We start from the raw sequence: 26,033 nt of genomic DNA, 5'->3' as shown, positions 1-26,033 counted from the left end.
TTCAATGCTATTGCATTGCACAGCTGCTTCCACTGGAAACACTTCAGCAGAGAAGAATGAATGAGGTGTAGACAATTTGAATCTTAATTTAAAATGAGGTCATAACCAGGGCAACAGCTGGGAGAAAAATGACAAAGGACGTCATACAAGTTAAAGAAGTTCCACAATGCTATCACTCAGACTGCGTGCATTACCACGTTGACCAGTTATATGCACATAAAGCACCTCACATTGATGGGTCAGAGCACACCCATAACAACCTGAACTTCTTGCTTCATGATGCTGCCCGCAAGAGGACCAAACCTGTTTGTAGCAAAAGGGTGCTTACACTTTGTTTCAACACAGACTTTAGCTTTTATAGATCTTGACTAAAAATATTAGTCACCAAACTTGGACAATTCATGAATGATTTAAATGAAGTAAAACAAAGCTATCATTTCATTGCAGCTGATCAGTAGAGATGCTCAGATAACCATAAGAACAAACAGCTTCTATCGGTGCAGAGTCCAACAGAACTGTTCCTGATAGAAACCACAAGCACAGTTTGCCTATAGCACTTATAAGGAAGGAGATGAGACAGGCAACAGCACAGGCAGAGCAGACATGGCCAAAGAGAAGTAAGACCTTCTGCATTTAAAGAAAATAATAAAGCAAAAAAAAAACCAACACAACCAAACACATAAAAGAATTTGGAATCTTATCCCTACAAATGCAGCTAATAAATGAAAAATTTAACTAAGAGCAGTGACATTTGAGTTTCTGTAGGTACGATGTTTTGTACATATATATACTTAGCACAGGAAACACTTTTTCTTGGCAGGTAAAGTTACTTCAGAATAGCAAAGGCATTATTATAGACGTATTTGTGATGTATAAACAGCCTTTTCATTATTTACATATGAATATTTTATGTAATATTCCAAGTACAAATTAGACTGAATAGCAACATTCTAGATTGGTATTACAAGTGAATACCCTCAAGTCTTAGATTCATTTATCAGACAGGTAATTCCTCTGGAAGTGTTGTAGCCACGTGACTTTCTTTTTGATTAAAGACCTGTGGAAAGCACAGATCCTACACGTTAAAAAAAAGCTTGTGAATTGTTACAAAAAATTTTGCATGATATCCTCTTTTCCACTCTTCATTTATTTATATATATCAGCTGAAAACAGGTCCTGCAGCCTCCAAATAGCCGGCTGAATTACCAAAGCTGAGAAGTTATGACGTAAATATGCTACCATACACAACAGAGAATAGGGCACAAATGTAGGCAAGGTCACAGGCTGTACTTGTGACACTTGGCCAATGTAAAATTGGCACACATTGCACGAGGGCATGCTGTAGCTTTGTGTACTGGAGCTGTTTTGTTTTTAGAATAACATTATTGCAAGCAGTAACAAGTGACAAGCTGACGGAGTACAGACTACATACTTCTGTGGAATGAAGAAAATCCAAGGATAAAGATAAAATATTTAAAAAAAAAGAACCCTAAGATCAGCACACTTTGTTCCTTGGCCTATTTGGAAATATTTTGTATGTAATGAGAATTATCAAGCTTTGGTTGTCTGGAGAGCAAAGGCACGTACACAGACAGCTCTGGGGCACAATATTTTCTTTAAAACCTCAAACTCTACTTAAAAATGTTCCTCAGAGCAACAATATCTCATTATGCAATGTGACTTCTCATGCAGCAACCACCTTAAGAAAAAAGTTAGTGACTGACACTTTGAATTTAGATGGAAGTAGCTGAACTACTGCTTCATCTTCTATTTCCTGGGTATTTCCATTTAGCACAAACCATAGGTTTCAAGGGCTGTGCTTTGTATTTCAGTGAATAAAAAACCAAGGAGTGCAGCATGAAGATACACAAAAAAGAGGGCACTAGGTAAAGTCTAAAATAAGGTGATGGGGATGGTTGATAATCAGATACCAGAATTTAATCTGCAACTATTTTAAATATAGAATATTGTGTTCTTCTAAAATGTCCCTTTTACGCAGAGGGTGAGATCACAGTAAATGCTAGTGATACGAATAGGCAAATGTAGAGGAAGTCATACAGAAAACAAGAAGAGCGTCGCTGAGAAAATTCCACAAAAGAAGGAAATGAGCAACAGTCACTGGCAGTCCTACAGGGCCGCTGGAGCACGAGCAGCCCAGCTGCAGTACTGCGCTCAGGGAAGCTAAGCATCTTCGATATCCTGTAGGAAATCTGCTGGGTAAGATTCTCATGTAATATCAAACTGGATTTAGACATTAATAATAAGACTAAGATCAGAATAATTTCACAAGTTCGGAATGCTGCACTGGGAGATATGGCCTTGATCTGTGATTTATTATGTTTGAGTTGGAAGGAAGACTTGGCTTCCAGAATAGTATACGCTAGTCAAACCCAAACCTGAAAGAAACTATGAGCTGAAATAAATAATGTCCAAGACAATTGATTTGCTTTCAGGCAGGTCTGTGTAAACTCACCCTCCACCCCTTGCAAGCTTTGAACAACATTTGATCTCTCTTGAAAAAAAAAGGAGGGGGATACACTCTAGGTCAGAAAATCTTGTTGGGATTTTTGGTTTTGCTTCGTAGTCATTGTGTTTCTTGTGTGTTTGGGTTTTTTTTGTGAGTTGAATATATTCTTAACAATCTTGTCCTTAGTACAAATTGCACCTGCTCTCATGGTTATCATCACTGTATGAAAGCAAATGTAAGACCAATTTTTTAATCAGTATTGATTAGGTGGTAACTGCATGGCAAATTGCTGCCTTGTACTTAAGTTACTGAACATTGTCCAATTTACATTGAGCTCTGATTCTTGATCCAGGTCTACTTGACCTTTCAGAAAAGAAATAATAACCTTATTTTCCTTCTCCTTTGGGTGAGGCTCATTGTTTTAAATTCTTTTCACAGTTGGGAAAGGAAAGAAATACCAGCTCTATTTCTTTCCCCCTTTAGAAATCTGTTGAGCTGCCTAAATTTTCCATGTTACAAAAATACTTTTTGTACTAATGCTTCAGCCACAACTTTAAAAAAACCTTAAAAATAAAAGGTGATAAAGGTTAGATATATAAAATAAGAATACTGTTAGAGCAGGTAGCACTGCTACATGGAGGACTGAATTATAAGTAGAAATTAAAATAGCCAAAAATCAGTATAGGAAGTTTAAAACTCACATAGTTTTCGTGTTTAGGAGAATGAGTCCAAATACTTGCTGGCTTTGCAAGACATTCAGAGCAGAAGAAAATGGGATCAGTTCTAAGTAAGTAATGACAATTCTTACATTTCTCAGTACATGCAGCTCTCTGAATAGGACAGAGATAAAAACCCACAAAATTCACCATGAGTTTTCTTTACAAGCCTAAAATCATGCAGATGTATGTAGCATCTTCACAACTGCTCCAGCTGACCACCTGCAACGTAGCCAATTGCTTTGCAGTGTATAAAGGATACATTAGCATTCCTCTATTGGAAGTGGGGTGCATCCTAGTGGGAACTTTTATTTGAAGTATTTAGGCATAAACCTAACCTAATCCTTGGTTTAATCTCAGCCCAGTTTTGCGCCAATTCTTTAGAAGAACTCAGACTACTGGCAGAGATTGAATAGATGTGGGTCCTTCCACATATGAAGCTGTGCTGTGGGGTGGAAAAGAGAAGCAGCAGTGCCTCCTGCAAGTCATCAGCTCTCATCAAACTCAGTGGAGGCCATGCATAGCCAGAAGTTTTAGTCAGGACATCACACATCATGGTGGCTAAAAAGCTTCCATTCAACACACCAGCTAAAGAACTGGTATCAGCTTGTATGCTGCACTGATTTACTGATTAGAGAAAAATATGTCCTCCATAGCAATACTGAGGTGTTTCCATTGACTTCTGAAGATAACATTTAAGTGAGGCTAAGTGACAGCTCAGCAGAAATCCAGAGAGTAATTCCAGAAGTGTCTCCTGGACAAGGACTTCTCTTCTACACAGCAGTGGCTTAGCCCATGGGAAACTGATGCAGCGCAGCCAGGGAAATCCCATGCACTGGGGAGGGCACAGTAAGCCAACTACAGCCACAAAACCCAGCAATAGCATTCTGTATGTTATACATTGGAGTCCCAGCCATAAAGCCTCAGATATCTTTGGGAAATACTTATGTTTTTCAGTGTAATAGATGTTCTCCAGTAGTTTGAATCATCTTGCTATTTAATGCAGCAAAAACATCGCAGTCAGCACAGCAGCTATGAGAGTGGCATTAATAACGCACGTTCTTATTTCTCTTAGTGACACTCATGATTTTAAAAGGAAAGAACAAAAGTAAAAAGCTTTTCCTCCATGTAAGCTGCCCCATCAGGTAATGTTCTTTCTGCTTCAAAGATTAATGCTAAAGGCAAATAATCAGACATGGAAATAAGATGGCCCTGCTGATGATGCTTGGTGAGACAGACAAGACTGTCACTTGTTCTATATACAAATGCTATTGCTGACAGGAGTGAAAAATTATCTGCGTCAGTAACTCTGACTATGACTCAGGAGCGGCTCTCAAGGAAAAGGAGCAGTCAGAGGAATAAAGATTCTCACCTCCCATAATCACTAACTCATGGGAGGGGAAAAAATATCTTTTGATGAGAATTAAGCATGTCGGCAAGAACTACTAACACTGCAATTTGACAGCAGTAAGATTTGTAGTAATATATTTATGATCATACAAACCTGACACAATTCTCAGTGTTCCTCAGTATGTACTTGGTCAGAGAATTCTGTCAAGTTAAGGATAAAAGGGTAATCATCAGTTTTGAAAGCTACAAAACTTCTGATGCCTGTAGTGCAGCAGAAGCCTATGAAGCTGCAGGCAGCATTCATACTTAAGCTGATTTTGCTTTTAATTATGGAGACATGTGAATATATCTATTCCGAGATGCGAAGTATCTTTCACATGCTACAGTTCTAGAATCACTAAAATTACATCTCATGTGAAAAGGGAACACTTGGAGAAGCTCTCTTTTCCCAGTTCTGGTTGACTCATAGTGGAAAGCGCTCACTGGAATACATTCCTGTTCTTTCTTGTACTAACTTAAGCGTGACCATTTTTTCCAAGTTACTAGCGTTGAACTCCTAGCATTGCAAGGCTTAAAAATCACTTGGTATAAGCAGAGCAACATGCACTTATAGTCTGCACATCGAACATTTGTTTTACTTTATGCTGTTTAGTCTCTCACCTCACTGCTTCCATGCTTTTTCCCAGAGTCAGGCTGGAAAGTCCTACAGCCTTATGAGATTGCCATTTGAGTATAACAGACATCAAAGAAATCTGATTTCATCTTCAAGAACTGTTTCTAGATTAGTAACAGCATGTCACACTGCACTGTAAACAGCTGGAGAGAAATGGAGAGGATGTACCTTACAGCTGAGGTTAAGTTTTCAATATTTATGTTAGGTTTGGAGCTTATTTTCAGCTCTCAACTGATAAGTCACCTGCAACGTGGACATGAAAGGTCTTTAAAAATTACAGTAAGAATCTGTGCTCCTAAAAGATTTGCCACTAAATACAAGCATGAACACTGCATAATCAAATCACATAGTAATTCCCATCCCAAACTAGTTACAATCTAGAAAGTCACTACTTACCATGTGCTTAACCTAAGCACAGCTCTAAATAAGTGACTAATTCCAGAGGAATTAGTTCCACCTTGAGGTGCTCCTATCTGCTATTTTGAAGAGAACACATGCATAATAAGCACAAGACTTTGGATACACAGAAAAGCTCTTTCAAATGCAAGATTTATCTATCTCAGTTAAATTGGGGGACAGATTTCAATAACTATGTTTGATTTCACATGTTTGAGCCATGGCTAATTCTATAATCATCTCCTTCTCTTTTTTTCCTAAAGGGTGTCTTTGGATGAAGTACTACAGTGGTCCCAGTCTTTTGAAAAACTGATAACTAGTAAACGTAAGTAAATGCATGTTTGCATCCAGTTGGATTACTGAAAAAACTTCTTACAGAGCACAGTCAGCAAGACATGCATTATACTGTGTGCTTTATCTTACATGCAGCTACCAAAAAACAGCTTAGGCGGTTGTGTTTACCATGCAGCACACGGAAGAAAGCAAAAGCAAAAGTGACTTGGCAAACCATGTGTACAGCCAAGATATCATAGCTAATGATACTTCTGTACAGTGTAATGCCATGGAAGGCAACTCAGACCCTCATCTCAGGTACAGGAAGAACCACAGCCACAGCAGAAAATCTGAGTATTCCCCCCCACTAACCCCTTGCCTCATTCAAGGCTCAGAGCACTTCCAAATTTCTCCACATGGCTTGCAGTCTGACTGAACCATCACTGCTGAACTTTAATATTTGCAAGACAGTCACCAGAGTTATGACACAGCATAGATCTCTTAAAATTATTTCAGAGGGTAGCCATTATTTTGAAACTAAGTGAAGTATCGAGAGCAAGAATATGAACAGAATGAGGAGCTGTAACAACTATGAAGAAAAAGGGAGTTTCCAATTAAAACATTTAACAGCAACCAATTTGGCCTGCTATACTTTATAGGGAAAGCACAGGGAGAAAGAGCACTTTTTTTTTTTAAAAAAAAAGCAACAATTGAGTGCAAGACCTTGGTTACTGCTAGATTACAGCACAACATCTTTGGATAAGTGAAAGCTCAGAATTCTGCGCCAGCAGGAAAGCTTGATTCAAGTTAAACACTTGTGGCTTCCAGCAATACTCAGACACTGCCTAGCATAGAATTCAGTGCTCCTGAGTAGCAAAATGCCACCAAGGTTGAAAGGAAGTTCTGCATACATAGCAAAATGCAATGTCAAAATATAGAGTTCTAGGGTGTGTTAGTGCATTTGATTTCCCACTTTGATATAATCTTTCAATAAGAATGCTTAGTGATGCAGAACAGAGTTACACACTGCCTTATAAATATCCCTACTACCTTCAGAGGCCTCTCAAGTAATACATATTGTATGCTGTATATGAAGTTTGGCTTTCAAAATGTTTACAGATGGACCTATGATCTACAAGACCTACTTGAAGACAGAGCACAGTGATGAAAACATAGAATTCTGGCTTGCTTGTGAAGCTTACAAGAAGATCACATCACAAAGAAAAAGGATTTATGTGGCCAGGAAACTTTTTACAAATTACATTCAACCCCAGGCTCCTAAAGAGGTGACATACCCTAATATGAACATTTTATTTCCTCTATTGAACTCTCTGAAATGCAATGTATCTTTCAAAATACAACAGATATCTAGAACTTCTCATAAAGTGATTGAAGACTCCTGTTCATCCTCCCCAAACTCTTCTGTATCCAGAATATTAACACTTGCCTACACTGCTTTATCTATAAGGAAATCCTTCATATATGGTGTGTGTATATATATGACGTGCACACACAGTTAGATTAAAGATCCAAGAATTTAGGTCTTTGTTCTTTTAAGAGTCTGATCCAGGTGCCATTGATCTCACTTCAATAGACCTTGAACAGTGCCATTCCCACATGCAAATATTAATCTGGTCTTTGCAAGAGTAAACAGAAAGCAAATGAAGAACTCTGCTCAGCCCTGTCCCTTTGGAAAAGAAGCTGATAGAAAGATTGCAAAACAAATTAAACATTTATACCAGCATACAGCCTAGGGAAAATAGTGTAGATTTGAGGATTAAAAAAAGAAAAACTTGTTCAAGTGACCATGCAAAAAATTAACTCCTGCTCAACAGTTCATGCTCTCTGATGTTAACCAGTCTTGCTTATTACCCTCCTTAAAAAAAGTTAATACTGGCTTTTACTGCCTCTGTCCCAGCAGAATGACATAGCTGGAGTATGTGCATATATTATTTTCTGGTTTACGCACAACCATAAATGAATTACAGAGTCTGAAAACACAGACTCTCTATTGACACTGAAGGGCAAGCCAAGCCCAGCTCTGCTTGGTCTCCAGATGTTGCCTGAGATCATTTGCTCCTTTAAATGACTAAACAACTCCAACAAAAACAGTGCTAACAAAGGCAACAAAATGATGCAATTCATCATAAGCTAATAGATTAGACTCACCATCTAACTTGGTATATTTTCTATCCTTAGGATAGCTGGGTAAAAAACAGCTTCTCCTGCAGCTTTTCTATACAGCCCATGCCCTCAGGACTACTTCTTTGAAGTCATACATGTGTATTCTTCCATTAACAACCTGGGACAGACTTGGACATTCAGAGAGCTCCAAGTCTGCCAGGCTTCTGTTCCCGAGGGGAGCAAGTTCCCCATCCAGCCGCAAAGACTAGATTTTTCTGAGATTATAAGGAGAAAGACACTGCTACAGCAGATCAATATTTTTAATTAAGTGATTTTAAAGTAAAGGATAAATAAAACTAAAAATAGAGAAGTCATTCAGTACAGTTCATCTAACTTCAACCTTCCTTTGCAAATATTTAATGATACTTCAGTAATGCTGTTTTGTGTTTTCAGATTAACATTGACAGTCCAGTGAAGAAATCAGTTATCAGGAACCTACAAGAACCGACACAGTCCTGCTTTGATGAAGCACAACAAATAGTTTACATGCATATGGAAAGAGATTCTTATCCTCGATTTCTTGAGTCAAAGTTCTATCAACAACTCAAATACAGACTTCAAACTGACAGCAACATTTCATCAGTATGTTAAAGAGAAGGTTTGAAAATTTCCTCTTCTAGCCAGAGTTTCTAAGTCTTAAAGTAAAAAAAAATCACAGTAGATTAATATTAATAATAATCTCTTATACTGTTCTGCTGATGTTAGAATTAAGAACTACTTTCCCTCTCTTCTTTTCCCATGGAAGGGTTCTGGTTTTGTCTTTTTTTTTTTTTTTCCTCTCAACAAACCCTTGAAATCTAGTGAAAAACAAAGTTTATAGATTTTCAGCCCCCAAAATAAGAGTGAAGTTCCAGTCTCCTATTGATGTACAAAAATTCTGACAGCATTTCCAGGAGATTTTTCTTTTGAAAGGTCTGAAGTAACAGTCTTGCTGCTGGAAAATAAATGATTATTTGGCTGCATATAACTTAGAAGAGGAAAAAAATATCTGCACTGCTGCATTCACCAAATTTTTGTTGTTGTTTTACTCCTATATTCTTCCAAAGTAAAATAAACTGAAGATATTGTGAAGTACAGCTGTTCATTTAACCTTAAGTTACAAAGCAGAATAATTATACAATCTTATGCTGAATTATGGTGTACAACATATGTTACAAAGGTCTACAGTAGTATATACTGTACAGCTTGTGCCAGTGCTTCCTGAATTTATCTCCCGTAATAAAACTCACTAGCTTGTGGTCTTTTCTTCTGGGTATGAACACACAGATACTTCCCTTTCTCTTCAGGCTCCCTAATGAGTAGAGAGGAGCAGAGCTTATCTACAAATATCATCCTATAACATGAGTGAGTGTCTCTCTTGGTTTACCATAGTACAATTTACTCTCACTCTTTCTTTTTTCCCCTCTTCAATCTGAATGGATAAGCCCTTTCCTTACAGGGCAAGCATGAAAACACAGGTCAGTGCAGACATTCAAGGAAAAACTGGGTTTTCCTTTGGTGGCATCTATCTTATTGCAAGGAGAAACTACAGCTTCTTTAAAATACTTCCTTTTCTAGTGCAATAAGATGTATGAATGTATTCAGGTAGTCCCTCCCAAAAACAAGCACATCATTGTTTAGGCCTACCACACCAATACCACACCTCAGTATAGCTTACATTTGGGAAGAGGAACAGCAATTTACTGATGACTTCAGTACATTTATCAAGAGCTGTTAAATGCATAACATGGTATCTGGCTTTGTGCTAAGTTGTGTTGCTAATTTGTAACTGTACGTATTCTGGTGTGAACAGCTAAACAAAAGTGATCATACACCAATTATCGGTAATATAAGGTTCCACAAACTCTTCTTATGCATCACTTTTACGAACTTCAAGCTACAGTTTGTGTACTTGTGTAAAGCAGAAGATTAAGCAGTTCTAAGCATGGTCTACTGTAGCACAGAAGTCATTAAAGCAACCTCAGTATTGTAAGGGAAGATTCTACTTGTCTTGCCTAAATACATTATCCTAGATAGGTGTGATCATTCAGCTCATAAAATCATAATCAACAAGGGCACCTTGTTAATTTCTGAAGCACGTTGGACTTGAGCTCAATAGACTGCAGATGCCACAGACTCACATCAAAGAAATGCTGCAGGAACTTTTTAGAAGTAATTCCTGCAGGGAGGCAGATCTGTGACAAAAGCCAGCCTGAGAAGAAGCTGAAATGAGCACGCACTGTGCTGGTCAGGCAGTGTGCTGGTGCATCTTAGCTTTCCCCCTGCACCGAAGAGACCATCCAGAAACAAAAACGTGCTCTGAGAAATCAGAAGACCCACAAACACGGGAAATCACTTTATGCCATAAAATGTTTTGTGTTTGTTTTGCTAATAAGTCATATGTCTAACAACACATACTCCTGGCTGGCTTATTGATTTTATGTTGATTGAGGAATTCCTTCTGGAAACGAAAAAGCTGAGGAAGTTTTTCTTCTCCCCCCCCCCCCCCCCCGATGGAAGAGGAGATCACTCTTTTCCCAAAACAGATTTATTGTTAACAGGTAAAGATCTCTTGCTCAGTTTTTGTTTTGTGTTACTAGCTGCTCAGCAATAACAGTTTATTTCGTCAAGTCACATGATTCATAGCAACAGTAACTAAAGGCAGCAGTAGTAACAGGTCACTGCTTTTAACAGCCTCATTAATAGCAATTGAACAAGCTCAGATGCTCTTTCCACTATCAGACAACACTAAAACATTTGCTCACATTAATCATTGAAATATACTGTAAAGAAAGATTGAAAAACCTTAAATAAATTGGCAGAATTCTCTCATTCTTACTCAGTAAAAGCACATGGTAAGGTTGAAAACAAAATCAAAACAATGGCAATTTTTCTTTGAAGTTAAGCATGATAACACGTAGATTAGTAATAAGCTTTCTAACAATTAACTGTGTCCAACCATGGAAACTGCTGACCTACTGGGGCTCCCTGAAATGTGCTGGACAGATGGCCAGTACGGTTTTCCTCCCCCCACATAGTTGACAATTCAATCATTCTTGATGTTTAAACACGAGCTGTATTGGCCTATTTTCTTGACAGCAGTGATGAAATTTATACTGGTTGTTATACCACCATTCTCGTGAGTTTTATATCCACTCTTGGTGGTTAGATGATGACAAATGGAGAATAGCAAAAGCAGATTGCATATCACATCCAAAAAAAAAAAGAGAAGATCTGCATATAATTAGCATCAGTCAAAACAAAACTGTAAGAATATCAGACTTATTTTCTACACAGATTGGTGGTAAATGGGAATATGCTTGTGCTTTGTAGCCTTTAGAGTATAAATTGTTAAGAGGCTTTTCTGTCAAGTTTTCTGAGTTATTTTGTACTTTCAGATTAACTCTAGATACTTCTACTTTTAAACGCCCAGAAATAAAATATGGACAAGCTCACTCTAGGTGTAAGAAAGAAGTAATATCCAGAACCTGGTACCATAGACAACTGATTTAAAGAAATATTATAAGAAGAGATGTTTATTATTAATTACAGGACAGCTGAGGATTTTTAGGATCTTATATTATCAGAGGAAAGGGAAGTGACTGTAGCATTTCAAGTGCTGCCAAATATACAATGCCACGTACCATTGCAATCACAGGTCCCTTCAGGAGTTATATTTACTCTTATGTTCACTAGATACAGGAGAAAGGGTGCAAGCAAAGAAAAATGACATTTTGCTGCACACAACAACTAGAGAGCTGGATTATATGGGTATGGCATTTCCTATGCAAAGGCTGCATCCTAACGCAGGCATGCCGAAAGTCTACAATGAAGCTTCGCAGTGGTGGTCATTTCTCTCTCAGTAGAATTGTACATTTAGTAAGTTGTCAAGTAGCATTGGGTAACCGCACAGCTTTAAAAGAAAGTCTTCTGTGTGTATGTCCATATATGATCTGTATACCCATTATATATTCTTATGATCTTATGATCTTTTTCTATATATGCTCTACAATGTAATTATATTTCATTTAAATACTCTATCAAGTGTGTCCTACGCAGTATTCCTCAGCCCACATTTCTGTGGAATTAATGAACTGGCCACCTAGAAGAAATTCTTCTCAACCTCTTCCTCCTCTTAAATACCAAGATTAGTCATATGTTATTTCAAGAGTGTGGCTTGGGTTTCCTGCAGCCAGTTACCTGATGCCATGTTCTCGTTGCTTTCAAATACATCCTGCAGACACTGGAGCAGTTGCAATCCTACATACTCTCTCCACTATTCCATAATGCCACCGAGATCAAAAGCATTTGCATCCAATGTGGTGAAGGGTTTCTGTGGTGCTCACAAGAACTCAGTCAGAACAAGCATTTAGAAGATGCAAGAGCATGCATCCTATTTCCTATCCAAAGAATTTGGCATCATCTGGCACAGAGAATACTTTTTATTTTTGCCCTCTGCAGTGGAGAGCCAATTAATAGCTGCCTAAATTTTCAGCAAATTGAAACTGAGCAAATACCAATGAACACAAGTTATCTGCTTTTCCTCCAAACAGCATTCAGAATACATGCTGAAAGGATGGGGATAAGTAGCGGCGGGAAGAGCCTTTGCAACATGAGGGCAAAATATAGGGCTGCAGGACTTCCTCCACAGCCTTATCCCTTTGAAGATCATTTACCCCACAGATTCATGGCTGTGCTTCTCACTGGGAAGGAAGTTAGCGAGCCCAAACATAAAAGCCAAAGGCTTTGTATGATCTGAAATAAAAGGCTTTGTACGAGCATTGCCTTTCTGTTCAGCTGCAAAGGGCAGAAGCTTTGTAAGTTGTGGTACAAGGTTCTGCTGGTAGAAAGGCCTGAAGTACAGTGTGAAAGCACAGCTGAAAGATTGCATATCATGAAAATCAGAATCTCCCATAATCAGAAATGACAAATTGTCATTTTATTTGCCAAGTCCTGAAGGAAAACTGGATACATCTAATGACAGATTTAAACAGTTGCCTCTAGCTCCTATCAGTATCAGACTAGTAAGTCAAATTTCCAAGAACATCCATCACTGGGGCTGTTGCTACACATAGCACCAGCCAAGGCAAATAGACTTTTCTCCCACACTCCTTGTCTGCAAACGGCAATTCCAGTAATCATCTCAGTAACAGCAGGTGAGCAAATAAGAACAAGGTATTTAACTTTTCCTCTGAAGAAATAGTTATGTGCTCTATTTTATGAAGGTATTTCCTTCCTACCAGATCACGATCTGCTTTGCCTTTGCTTAGCAGAGGAGGGCGGTCAGCACAGAACTGTAATTTGACTTGCATCAATACAAAGGGGAAAAAGATAACTTCCTATTCAAAGTACCAAAAGCAGCTTTACATACACTTGCAGTTATAAAGATTTATCATTTACATGTTCTGGTAATAATCCATATGCACTTCTCAACACTAGGAAGATAGCTGTTTCCTGTTAATTAGTGTCTGCCTACAGACCAATAAATGCTTAGCTTTTAGTCTTGTAATTCAAGTCTACAACTTGGAAAAAATAAATATCAAAAGAGTCATCTAGAAATCACTTGTCTGTGAACCCTGGGACGTGTTTTGTCTTTACTCAGTTTTGTCTGCTGTTGAAGTAATCATCATTTATTAAAAAGAGAAGTCAATAGCTGATAATTATAATCTCATTTCAGTTCAGATACCAATACAGAAATTACCCACTTGATTCCTCATCATCTTATTCACTCTCACTACTTCTCATTTCAGCTGTTCTTTTGCAACTGTTTCTGGTGGTGGTCATCCAGAAGACTTTTCAAATTCCTCCTTATCTACCTCCCTTTTCTCTTTACACTTAATACTGATTTTTTTTCACTTCAGTGCCTTTATTATTAAGATAATGCGGGACTTATATTATTTAAATTGCATCGTTTCTATATTAACAGCTAACACATCTCTGTCAAAAACAATCTTGATGCTTCTTAACTACCTCTCTACACATACTGAGCCTCCCAGCATGGTCTCCAGCACTGCCATTTTGTCTCCAGAGTCAGTCAATCATGGCCCAAAGCACCACTAGTATGCTGGCGCACAAAGCCTTCCTAGAGATGAAGTTTCTTTTCATGCAGGACACCTACAGCATAAACGTAGGTTTTCTGTGGGTGCCATAAGTAAGCTGTGACAACCTTGTTAGCATAGGACTGTTCTGGGGGAGTGCCAGCCCCAAGCCAGCAGCCAGGTGGGTCCAGGGGTCAACTCTGAGGTGCTCACAGGGAGCAATTGCAGGGGAGAGATGAAGCATACCTCTTTACCAAACACAGCTCCAAGATACAAACATAGCAACAGTTCCACAGAATAAATTACAGCAGGCCTGCTTTAGTTAATCATACTACCATAAAGACTGAAAAACATCTCTAAGATCATCCAGTCCAAACATCAATTCATCACTCCCACGCCCACTTGATTTCTATTGTGGCTGTATCAGTATGGCAATTACTTCCTAGCAACATGGTTATAATGTAACCTGCTGTAAAAAATAAAATAAAATAAAATAAAAACCAATAATTAAAACAATTGCTGAGATAATTACGTTCCGTCTGGCAAATTTGCTAAGTTATGACATTATAAACATTTCAGGAAGGTTTCTTCTTTTTCACCCTCCAGAGGTGACATCAAAAAAAAAGAGGAAATGCAGCAGACAGATTACTTGTTCTCACAGCCGTGACAAAAGGGTCAACTGAAGAGTTAGCTGGTGGACTAATGATTGCTGGAAGGGTTTACCCAAACATGTTTATCATTTTGCCTCTAGCAACTTGCTCTGGATTTACTGATTGCTGTACAGCACTACAATGAAGCTAATGGTCTAAATAATCTGGGCAGTTCTTTATTTTTTACAAGCTCTGAAGAATTCTTTTTGTTTCTGTATATGCACTGGCTCTGCCAGCTCTTTGGGCTATAAAAATATTGCTTTTCTACCCAGCATCTAAAGGTTTACAGGTGAAGTCAACCAACCAGAATACATCTACTGCCTTTTGTATAAAGGTGTTAATCTACCTCGTCTGCACTTCACAGCAGCAAAAGAAAGATCAGTGCCACTGCCAAGTACTGTCTGGCTCCACTTGCACAAGTTTAAAGCAGTTGTTGAGAAACTGGTTTGATAAAAGCAAATCTCGTGACTCTGAGGCAGTGAGTCTTTAGCCATGATGTAAATTGGAAGGATTTCTGGACACAGAGAACTTGATTGTCATATGTTTATAGTACAGTAATACATGCAGTCTTCTTGGAAAAACGTCAGGGCATTAGTGCTTTCTGCATTTGAGAACTCATGAAAGACTAACAGAACTGAAAAGCCAGCAGGTAAGAAACTTAACTAGATATAGGGACGTACTATGTATGTCACTTCAAGAGTAACTCCTCTTATTTTTTTCCATGGAAACTACAACGAATACAAAAAGCACAATAGCACTATTTGATAGAGCAAGTCCCCAGCTAAAAAACACTACTTTTCAACACAGTTGAACACAACCACCATCGGCTATGTACTGTTGCAGTGATGAACAAGAGCATGCTGCTCTTGCAAAAATGCACACCAGTAGAGGTGACCCACTGTTGCCACTACTGAAACACAAAATCCACTGCCTCCCGGTGCTCACATCCACTGTTTGGTCTCTACAAACATTTCAGGGGCTGTAGGTTTCTTGGCAAAACACAGCCCTAAAGAAAACAGTGTCACCTCTTCCCCTCCACCTTGCTCTTACCCAGGACCTACACCATTGAACAACAAACAAACTGCGAGCCATAACAAGGGCTTGAGAAGAGTCCCTCGAGATGTGACTTGCACGCATGCAGCATAATTCAGTCTGTCTCCATGGGCACAGACCTTTCAAGGCAGAGGGATTTTCAGATCTGGGGGAATGGAAAGTCTCAAACCACACACCTCCTCTCCCCATTGCAACCAACAAGCCGAATGTTACCCACACACCCCAAAGGGGAATCGAAGCATAATTGTGCACATCTTGTAATCTATCAGTCACAGCAGTGTTTTAGATGCCACTACTATGCTGTTATATGCAATTGTTAAGTTCTCACAGAAACAATATGGGTAAACTCAACTACTTAGTAAGATGCTCTTCTAAAATCAGTCTAAAAACAGAATATTCACATTACAACATCAAGCTGCATTACCATCAAGCCAAGGAATTATAGCTTCTATTTCAATAAGATTGTATGATTCCATATCTTTATATTAGGAAACTGTTTAATACACACAGTTTATAAAAACAACAAATCAGGTTTAATCATTTAGGTTCACAGAAGCATTTAGAGAAGCAATCTGCACCAAATATAAATCAGAAACTTTCCAGACTTCTCTCATTACATTTCATTTGAAAAAAAAAAATCATTTAAAAGCCACAATTAAAATACAACTATGAGCCTTCAGAAGGCAGAATGATTTTCATTAGTATTCTGTTCCTGCTAGACCAGAAATAACCAGAGCTAAAAAAGAATGAAGAGAAACAAAACTATAAAAAGCCTCTTGTTTCCCATTTTGTCTAACATAAAGCATTCTAAAACCCTTACAAACAATTTAAAGTCTACCAGATGTGGAGAGTGGAAGTTGTCTTCTCCTTCCCAGCTTGCACTCCCATTCACTGAAATAGCAAGACCTTAGACTGATCATATTTGGTCCAGATGCGTAATCATATTAAGGAAGTAATATGAATGTTTGTATGGGCAGTATTGTAAAGGAGACAAAAAAAAGGATTCCATGAGAAACATCAGAATAGAAGCCCAACATTCCTTCGGTTGCCTTTGAAGTAAAGTTGCTCTTGATAAGTTTTTCACAGCTATTGTTTGTCTTTTTATTGGATCTCCACTCTGTTATTTTTTGGCCAAGTAGATTTATTGATAGATGTACAAAGCATACGTGCTTGTAGAATATACCAGTTTTGTCTTAGAATCATAGAATTGTTTGAGTTTGAAGTGACTCTTAAAGACCATCTTGTTCAAATCCCTTGCAATCAGGTCCTCAGAGCCGCATCCAGCCTGACCCTGGGTGTCTGGAGGGATGGGGCACTCATCCTGGGCAACCTGTGCCAGTGCCTCATAGACTTTGTTGGAAAAAGCTTCTTCCTTATATCCAACCTAGATCTCCTCTCCTTTAGTTTGAAATCACTTCCCCTTGTCCTGTCACAGCAGACCCCACTAAAGAATCTGTCCCCTTCTTTCTTACAGCCCCTATATACGCTGACAGGCCACTCTCAGGCCTCCCCAGAGCCTTCTCTCCATGCTGAACAGCCCCAGCTCTCAACCTGTCCTTGTAGGGGAGGTGTTCCATCCCTTGGGTCATTTTTGTGGTCTCCTCTGGACAGGCTCCATCTTACAGAATGAAGATACTATCCTCAGAGACATGAGAACACTAAAATTGTTCCTGTCTCTTGTATAAAGAGCTCGATCAAGAAGCAATTACATCGTTAGTTTTGTCATTTCAGCTCATCTACTTACAGCTAACGTACTTTTGAGTGTGAAGTAAAAGATTTGAAAAGCAGTTTACATCAACACTTGATTAAGGTTTGTGACAGTGAGTGATAAAGTTCATTGAAGCTAAAAGCACAAAGTGCACCCTGCTTAACTCCAGCACGACAAGTGGAACAGTAGATGCAGCCACACAGAAATAATCTCAGAACAGATTCTCAAATAAGTGAAGAAACAAGAAGTATGGAATCACAACAGGGGATGTGTCCATATTTGTAGCACGAATTAAAATAAGAGGAGGAGAAACTAACACAAAGTAGTGCTTTAAAGGCAAAAGGACAAAGTGAGCAACTCTCATGTAAAGTAGAACAAGTTAAGGTACGTTATATTTTATTCCTGTATGAGTGCTGTGTTGATCCTGACCCATAAACAGGGTTGAACTGGAAAGGGAAGCACCTGGGCAAGCAGGAGATAGCAAAAGAAGAAGTTATCTATGGTGTGGAGCTGATATTTTAAAGGTATCCTCACAAGCAAAGAGTATCTAAAGAAAAACACAGAGATTTGCAGATTATACCCTTTTACACGTTTCCTTTCTAGCCTCTTCAATGCTGCATTTATTTCAACCCACAGAAGGATGTCAGTCAGTCACTTCATGCTCAGTTGGAACCATTGCTTCCAGTTGGCAGTACTGCTCATCCAAAACTCCCCACAGAGAGGGGAAAACCAAAAACACAATGCACCCCTCCATTTCTGTCATGTAACCATGCATGTTATGCTTTCCTCTGTTTCCTAATTCATGCTTTTAAAAGTAACACTATTGCCAAGCATCATTTTGAAAGCCACCAAAGACATTTGAAAGGCATTTTTCAACAGATTAAAGCAGTAACACATTTGTCACAATAGTTTAATCACACCCCAGAATAAAAACTGGGCTCCAAAAATAGGCTCATCAACAGCACTAGAAGCAATTCTAGTCTTTCTGGTGTACATGAAGATTTATTTTTGTACTTGTTTCTCAGTTTTATTTTTCTTCTCTCATCCTATGAAAAAGATCCTATTAAACTAGGAAGTCAGACTTACATATTTTTATAATTTCAACTCCTGAATTTAGTTCGTAGATAATGTAAACCACATGGTTGGTGGGAGAAATTTTACTTCAAGTATAACGATATCTCTACAACCATACCACATCCGCATGACCTGCTGTTGTAACTCCATTTTCCTATTCAATAGGGACTATATCAGTCAGCTACTAATCTAATATACCAAAGCAATAAAGCAATTCTATCTATTGACAGACGATGTCAAAACCCTCCTAGAATTGCAGATAACAGTGTCCAGACTGGGGATGTATAATAACCACTACTGGGGGACGGAGAGGTAAGTAAAACACCCACACACTTCCTTCACCTTTCAAGTTCTAGAGGATTGGAACAGGGGGCTGTTTTCTGCTCGGCTTTTTCTTTTACTCCCTCGGCCCCCATCTGGCCTCACTAAAGTCTTGATTAGTCCAGTTACATTGAGTGTACTTGGTGCTTGCTGATGTACATTCCCTTTTAAGTTCTCTGTATAAGCCAAGCCAGCACTCACTCACCCACTGAACACCATGGCCATAGGGCAGGCCAGCCTCCCAGCACAATAAAGCTAGTCAGTTACTGCAGCATACAGCAGTCAAACATCTTGAAACAGACCATTAGATATCAGTTGGTTATCAGATGGTTGGTACACGATCTCAATTTTCTCCTGCAGAACATTCTTTGTTGATACCAAATAACATCCTCAAGAAAGAACTGAACAACTGGCACAGAGGATGCTGAGCCAAGACTCTGCTTACCCTTCAGTGAGAGGACCAATTACTTCTCCTGCCCAAACTGCAATACAATTACCAGCTACAAGAGCCAGTCTACAACCAGCAGCTGAGGAAGTGGCCTTCCAGTTCCCAGTCCTCAAATCTGCACAGCTGTTATCATGAAACATCTCAACCTTTGACCTCATAGTCACACTGTTTTCGACACACTAATCCAGTGTTCAGAATACCAAGCCATCACACACAGCCGGGCCCTGAACTGTCCCATTGGAATTTTGTTCAACAGCTTGCAGCCATCCCAGAAGGATCAAGACCCAGTGCAGAACAGCAACACGGAGCTTTGGTTGCTGTAGTTCCTGCTCTGTGCAGGAACACTTTTTTTTTTTTTAAACTATACAAGCTCTCTCTGCAGAAAGTAGAAAATCTGAGGCAGAAGACTGTGTAAATATTATAGTTGTATTTGATGTCTGTACTTTTAATTGAGGTGTCAGGATTGTGTGGGATTCAGTTAATGAACCAAGCTTGAAAAAAAAAAAAGCCTGAAGATTGTCTTCAAACACTTGTCTGTACCCAATTCTTAGAACTTCTTATCTGACATTAAAATGCCTAAAGTTCATTAAACTTTGACAACTTTCTCATAGGCATTCTTCTCATCAGTGATAAGGGGCTGCTAAAAAACACTGAGAAGTTGCTTTCCTCCCCACCCCCCTCAGTCCAGATTAAACTGGAAGGCTGCCAGAGCTGCACTTGTCCTTGGCCTTGTAACAGCCTAGTCCACACAAAGCAGCCTGAGCAAGCTGTTAACAGCAAAATTCATATTCACCCCCTTGTGAAGACTGCAGTTTGTTTAACAGGGGGAAGGTGACATGGCTAACATAATCAGAACTGTGATAGGTATGTGCACATTATAGAACACACAGTGGCCAGTCGAGCAGCTCATGTTGTTCTAGCACAATAATAAATATTCATTAAGATGTGTCACATATGCTCCCTTCTAATGACTCTTTCAAGATGTTGCTACCATGAGAGGTGTTACTTATTTCTGCCTTACTGCTACTGTAAACAGTGTGTCTCTGTTTCAGGTTTTTTCCAGAGATATCTGAATTCTGGAGACCAGCCAGCTATTAGTGCTAATTCATTCATTTATGACTGAGATGAGTGTAAAAGAAGGGGGAAAAACATGAACTAAAATAAGGCAAATAGGAGTCTGAAAAGTGTTGCCTAATTAGCAAAGTAATGGAATTTTATACAAATAATAATTGCAGTTCTGTCCCTCTATGAAGTACTGAAATGTTTCTTTTAATTTTTAAACAATAAGGAAATGCATACAGCAAGCTATGACAAAGAAATAACATCCCAAAGCAGTGAGCACAGAAAGTCAGTTTGGGATCCTTTATTTCAGGAAGGAAGCCATCTGGGAGGGAGTTTTTCCATAATTTGCATTCAAGTTCTCCAGATATTTAGGGCCTTCTTAATGAGCTATCTACAGGTTAGCCTTCAAGTTTAGCTATTAGCTATGTACTGCTTACACAAGTTCTGTAGCTTTAAGTAGTTTGTTTTCAAAGCTAGTACATACAAGTGTATAATACTTATGTATTTTTAATATTAAGCACTCATTAATCCCTTCATTCAATATCAGTAAACAAGAAGAAAATCACAACAATCATTCCTGAAAAGTACCACTACTCTTACTCCAGTTAGAAGAGATGACACGAACAACAGTGCCCAGTATCCTCAGCATAGCAAGACACACTCTACAAGGAAGCATTCAGCCCTGAGGTTTGGTGAGGATCTGGGAAGCACAAATCTTCGCAAATAGGGTCCTTGAAGGGATTTTTCAGAAGTGATCCTTTTCTTCTCAGAGGTTATGCATCTTTTGTAGAGTGCAGAGAACCAGTCATTTACAAAGCAAGACTTTCCACCATCACAACTTCACAGTAGTTATTTAAAGGCAGATATCCAAGTCTCTTTAAAGGGTATGAAACAAGGTTTCACTCTGGCAGCAGTTGTTGCCACCAAACTACTGCCATCCGAGAAATCATCAGTTTAGAATTTTTGCATAATCCATTGCTCTTGCACTGCTTACAGGAAAGGGGAGCAGAATACAGATTTGCCAATACCAGCCTCGTAAAATCCAGAGCACTTATAACAAATCTCTTCACTCTTTGCTGGGATTTGCATCAATAGATAGGTTGGACAACACTATTTCTAGTGTGTAGGATAACACATGCTTTTTCTTCTAGTGTACTACTCATACACAACCATGGAAACCACTTTGTCATCCCTTCCTCCCCTCCCTTGTGTGCACAAATACCTCAAAACTCCAGAGTAACTGCATCACTGGAGATTCTGTTCCTCATGGAGATGTCTGAAGAACGCAGTTTTGCACATGGAGCTGCCAAAGGGTGCTTGACAGCACTTCCAGAGAGACATTCCAATACCACAGGTTTAGAAAGTGGTATTTGACCAGAAGTTTACCAGGAAAAAAAAAGCAGAAAGAAGTGTAACAACTCTGGCGTCAGCTGGAATAAATTTCTAATGAGTAAGAGGAGTAGATCTGCCGAGTAAGGATAGGTCAGTACTAGATGGCAGCTTCTCAGGGTGGACTGTTCCATAGTGTGTTCCAGGAATGTTACCAAATAACTTTAGCATACTGGGTGACTCATTATGCTGGTGACAGAATAATTAGTTCAAAGGAACCAAAACAAGAAAACCAGAGATCTCCCTGCTATAATACCGTTGAAAAATTTAACCAGACACTTGGCAACCTAACAAAACTTTCATATGGCAATATTCCTTTCAACTGCCTTGAAATTCCATAGCACCAGTTCAGTAATCTAAGAAAGAGGATGTGATTACTGCAATGCTGATGTTTCAATTAATTATTTGTTGTAGTACACTAGTTCCAGAACCGTTGTCTATCAGTAATAGATCAGAAAATAATCCAAGACCCAGCTCATCCAATAGTGTTAGCAACAGAAATAAACTAGTGTTTATGAAGCGGGTTTGTGTTTAGTTTCCAATTAAAAAATATAATTAAAAAAATAACAGTATTTTCAGAATCATACATTGCTCAAGACAGCAACAGTGGCTGAGGCTCTTACTCTGCTTAGTTTTAGCTGTGTGTTTTCCAGGACTCACTCACAGGCCACTGGGAGTCCCCCATTTCATCCTCACTTCCTGATGGAGACGAGCACCGTGATCACAGCGCCAGTAAGCACAGGTTTTCTGGCTTGTCTCACAGGGCATGATTATGAATAGCCAAAACAATCATTATGAAAGCGTTAATGAAAACGCCATCAATGTTTAATTGAGGGTGAGAACAAGCTAGGAATGACAACCATCAGTTATGTGTTTCTCAGGAGCCATACCACAGGCTACCAGCTCCTGTAGTGGCTCATTCAAAGCCAGATCTCCTATACAACACACAGTGCTTGGAGCCAGGGCAGCTGAAGTGTTCAGCTAAGCAGAAACTTATTTTGGAAGAGAGTGAACATATGAATTTTGCCTAGAGTTTGTAGAAAAGTTAAGGCAAAAGGACTGGAATGAAACAAGAAATCAATCTTATGGTTGGTTTCAGAAGCTAATTAACAGGTCTGTAGGTAAATAAGGGCAGGAAAGCTGAAGAACACCAACTACATCTGTCATGCATGTCTAGGTGGTATTTGCCACAAATAAAATATTACATATTTATCGTACAGATCTACTGAATGTCTTTAATTCCCTTCTCACAGCATCAAGACTTTCCATGAAAACAAAGGGAAAGTAATGGACTAAGTGGAAAAAAGAGCACCATTACTACATAGATTGATCATGCTTGTTTGGAAAGGGATCCAGCAATACAGATAAAATTAGAGGCATAATTGAAGAGAATGCCATCCTCATGTTTAAGTGCACAAGAAACAGGCAGGCACGAATAAGAATCCTCTGCCAAGCTCCTAGATGAGATATAAAGATTGCCCCAGTCATTTCCTTGTCACATACTGCATAGCACTGTGCTGTGCTCTTTTCTATCAGATATGAGCAAAAACCCTGCTCAAGAGCAACTGACTGCAATTAATTTATATCAAGAACAAGCTTAACATTTCCAGGGAATCCTACATGAGCTACAGAACTTGGAAGAGAAAAGCCAATAACGCAAGTTACATGGGCAACACATACTTGCTTCTCTAATTAGAACCAGAAATTAAAAGGGCTACTTAATGTGTAAACAAAGAATCAAAGCAAACAGTGATGCTTCTGACAGCTAGGAGAAAGGGGTGGTTTTTTTTCATGTTTGTTTAAATATATTGTTCTGTTTATTCATTTTTCCTGCCTTTCAACAGAACCGTAGACGTCCTCAGGCAATGGGGCATACTTCCTCCAGTATTCTTGGAAAGAGCTCCACACATTCAGGGAAACTATCTGTATCACAAACATTTGCTCAGTGGTGCCTTCAGAAGACCACTCGTGCCATCTCTCTCCAGTTCTCTGTTGAGAACTTTTTCCCCTACCTTGAAGTCTCAGCCACAGGAGAAAGAGTGCAGCCAGCAAATAGTTCCACTTTGGCCTAGTCCTGGTCAGTAAAGCCAAAGCAACTTCAGACCACTTTTAGATCTTGTCGCATTTAAAGCATATGAAAGAGCCACATGCACACACCATACACACAGCTTTCTGCAGCTTCACAACTCCAGCAACGTACCAATGCAGCTTTTCTGTCTTTCTATGCCAGAAATAGGAAACATTTTAGAACAAACTGTTCACATTTGCTTGCAGATTTATAACTGGAACATTAATTCCCTGTGACACTTACTGTTGCCCTGTTTTTCTTTTTTAGATATTATCACCTGTAACATAATAGCAATGTATCAAAATGTGTCATTACGTAAAACTTCAGCTTGCAAAGCAAGAGCAAAATTGCTTCAAGAAAGGTGAGGAAGGAGAGCAATTCATTAAACCCAGGTAGATCTCTGTGATGTGCAAGGAATACACAGTATATTCTTACATATACATTTCCAACATCAAAATCATTTCTACACCAATTATCTACAATCTTTTTCCAAAGATGAAAGTAGGGAAACACGCTCTCTGACATTTTCTTCAATACGAAATACATAATAAGTGACTTTTTTGACCCTTTAATTCGTAAGGAGCTTTAGAAACTCATTCGGATCCTAATTTTAAGTAAGAAAGAAACTACATTCTCTCTTTCTCCCTTCTCCCTGTTTAGTGCCCCAAAAATACATTATACAAGAAAAAGCAAAGGAGAAAAAAAATCAGCTGGTGTTTGTATGGAACATTGAACATCCCTCATACAAATGCAGTTTTCATGTAAATGTGACTTATTTGACTGAAGAACTCATAGCAATACCCAATTTTGAAGATAATCAAATCTGAATAACAGAGCAGCAAATATACGGAACAGGTATGTCAATGGCACTTATCTTATTTTGAGGTCTAAAAGCATTCTTCATCAAGGTAGAGGTATACATATCTATATTATAAAAGTAGTGGTGGAAATAACAGATCACACAACAAAATGAGCCCTCCATTTCCTTCTGATGCAATGTACACTGTCAGTAACAGAATAAAAAGCTTTCTTTATTCACTCTAAAAAAAGATGGGTTGTATTTTACATGTTGGACATCTCACACACAATATAACGTGACCAAAATGCTACAGCTCTTAAATGGGATACTCCCAGGCTCAGCGTTGGATTTTAAAAGTGAATAGCATGAAAACTAGCAAAGCACAAGATTTGTGCCCAATTGCATATTATTACTATTATTTCTAATGTGGTCACATACATGTCCAAGGAAACAGCTTCAATGACAGGAAGTATTTCATAAAGAAACAGCCAGTGCAGCTCCCTAAGTACCAGAAGAGCAAAGGAGAAGGTTGTTGGAGCAAACATAGACTAACATCTAGTAGCACTGCTCTTTAACAAATATCCCTGGGTGCAGAGCACAGAAGGTGGCAAATGCAGACCTCCGCTGCAATCTTTCCTCAGGCACAGCAAACATGGGCTTAAAAGAATGAGAACAGAAGAGTGTAATGCTGGGAAATGCTGCTATTCAGACCCTAAGCATCAGCTCCACGAGCCCTGCCATGCTATTAGCTTTAATAAATTACTGAGCAAGGAGTACACTCTGTCCTCCTGGTAGCAGTCCAAATTTATACTCTTGCTCCCCAAGTGTATTTCTCACCAGTTATGGGAACTATTATAATCAAATCCTTATCAAAGATAAGAGAAATTACAAAGAGGAAGCAGAACTGATAAGAGAACTTATGCATATTCTGGCCTGACATACCTTATCCTTAAAGTGAACTTACGGATTGTCCTTAGGGTGCTCTGCAAGAAGCAAGCTTGCCTCACTCATTACCAAATCAGACACAAGCTCAGACCTATTCTTCAAGATGCTCGCAAGTTGCACAAAGAAATCCTGAAATAAGGTTCCTGGCCTCCTAGGCAAGACTAACACGCTGAACCCAAGACAAATAGAGTAACGTTCCTTCCTTACAGCTTAGCGTACGCGTAGAGCAAGGTCACTTCTACCTACAATCCACTCCTGAGAAACACTGCTTCTAGGTACTGCAATACTTGGAACAGCATTATAGCATCCACTCAGACTTCACTGCTCTAAATTCTGTCTTCTGAGCAGAGTTCACAACCTTCATTTTGAAACGCAGCTACCATTACTGGTAAAGGAAGCGACATTTATCCAGGATGCAGGAAACCCACAGTCTGCACTTT

At 38.9% G+C, this 26,033-nt stretch overlaps 1 protein-coding gene across 1 annotated transcript; it reads left to right on the top strand.

The window, feature by feature from the left end:
• Nucleotides 1,884-10,523, top strand: RGS13 (regulator of G protein signaling 13). Its single transcript, XM_021405017.1, has 5 exons — nucleotides 1,884-2,217; nucleotides 3,186-3,254; nucleotides 5,866-5,927; nucleotides 6,995-7,161; nucleotides 8,453-10,523. Exons 2-5 carry the CDS (start codon nucleotides 3,190-3,192, stop codon nucleotides 8,648-8,650), a joined length of 492 nt encoding a protein of 163 aa, XP_021260692.1. The 5' UTR covers nucleotides 1,884-2,217; nucleotides 3,186-3,189; the 3' UTR covers nucleotides 8,651-10,523.

The sequence above is a fragment of the Numida meleagris genome, chromosome 7, assembly GCF_002078875.1.
Source record: "Numida meleagris isolate 19003 breed g44 Domestic line chromosome 7, NumMel1.0, whole genome shotgun sequence".
Lineage (NCBI taxonomy): Eukaryota > Metazoa > Chordata > Aves > Galliformes > Numididae > Numida > Numida meleagris.
The sequence above is the reverse complement of the archived record's forward strand: the minus strand, read 5'-3'. Positions and strand labels throughout refer to the sequence as shown.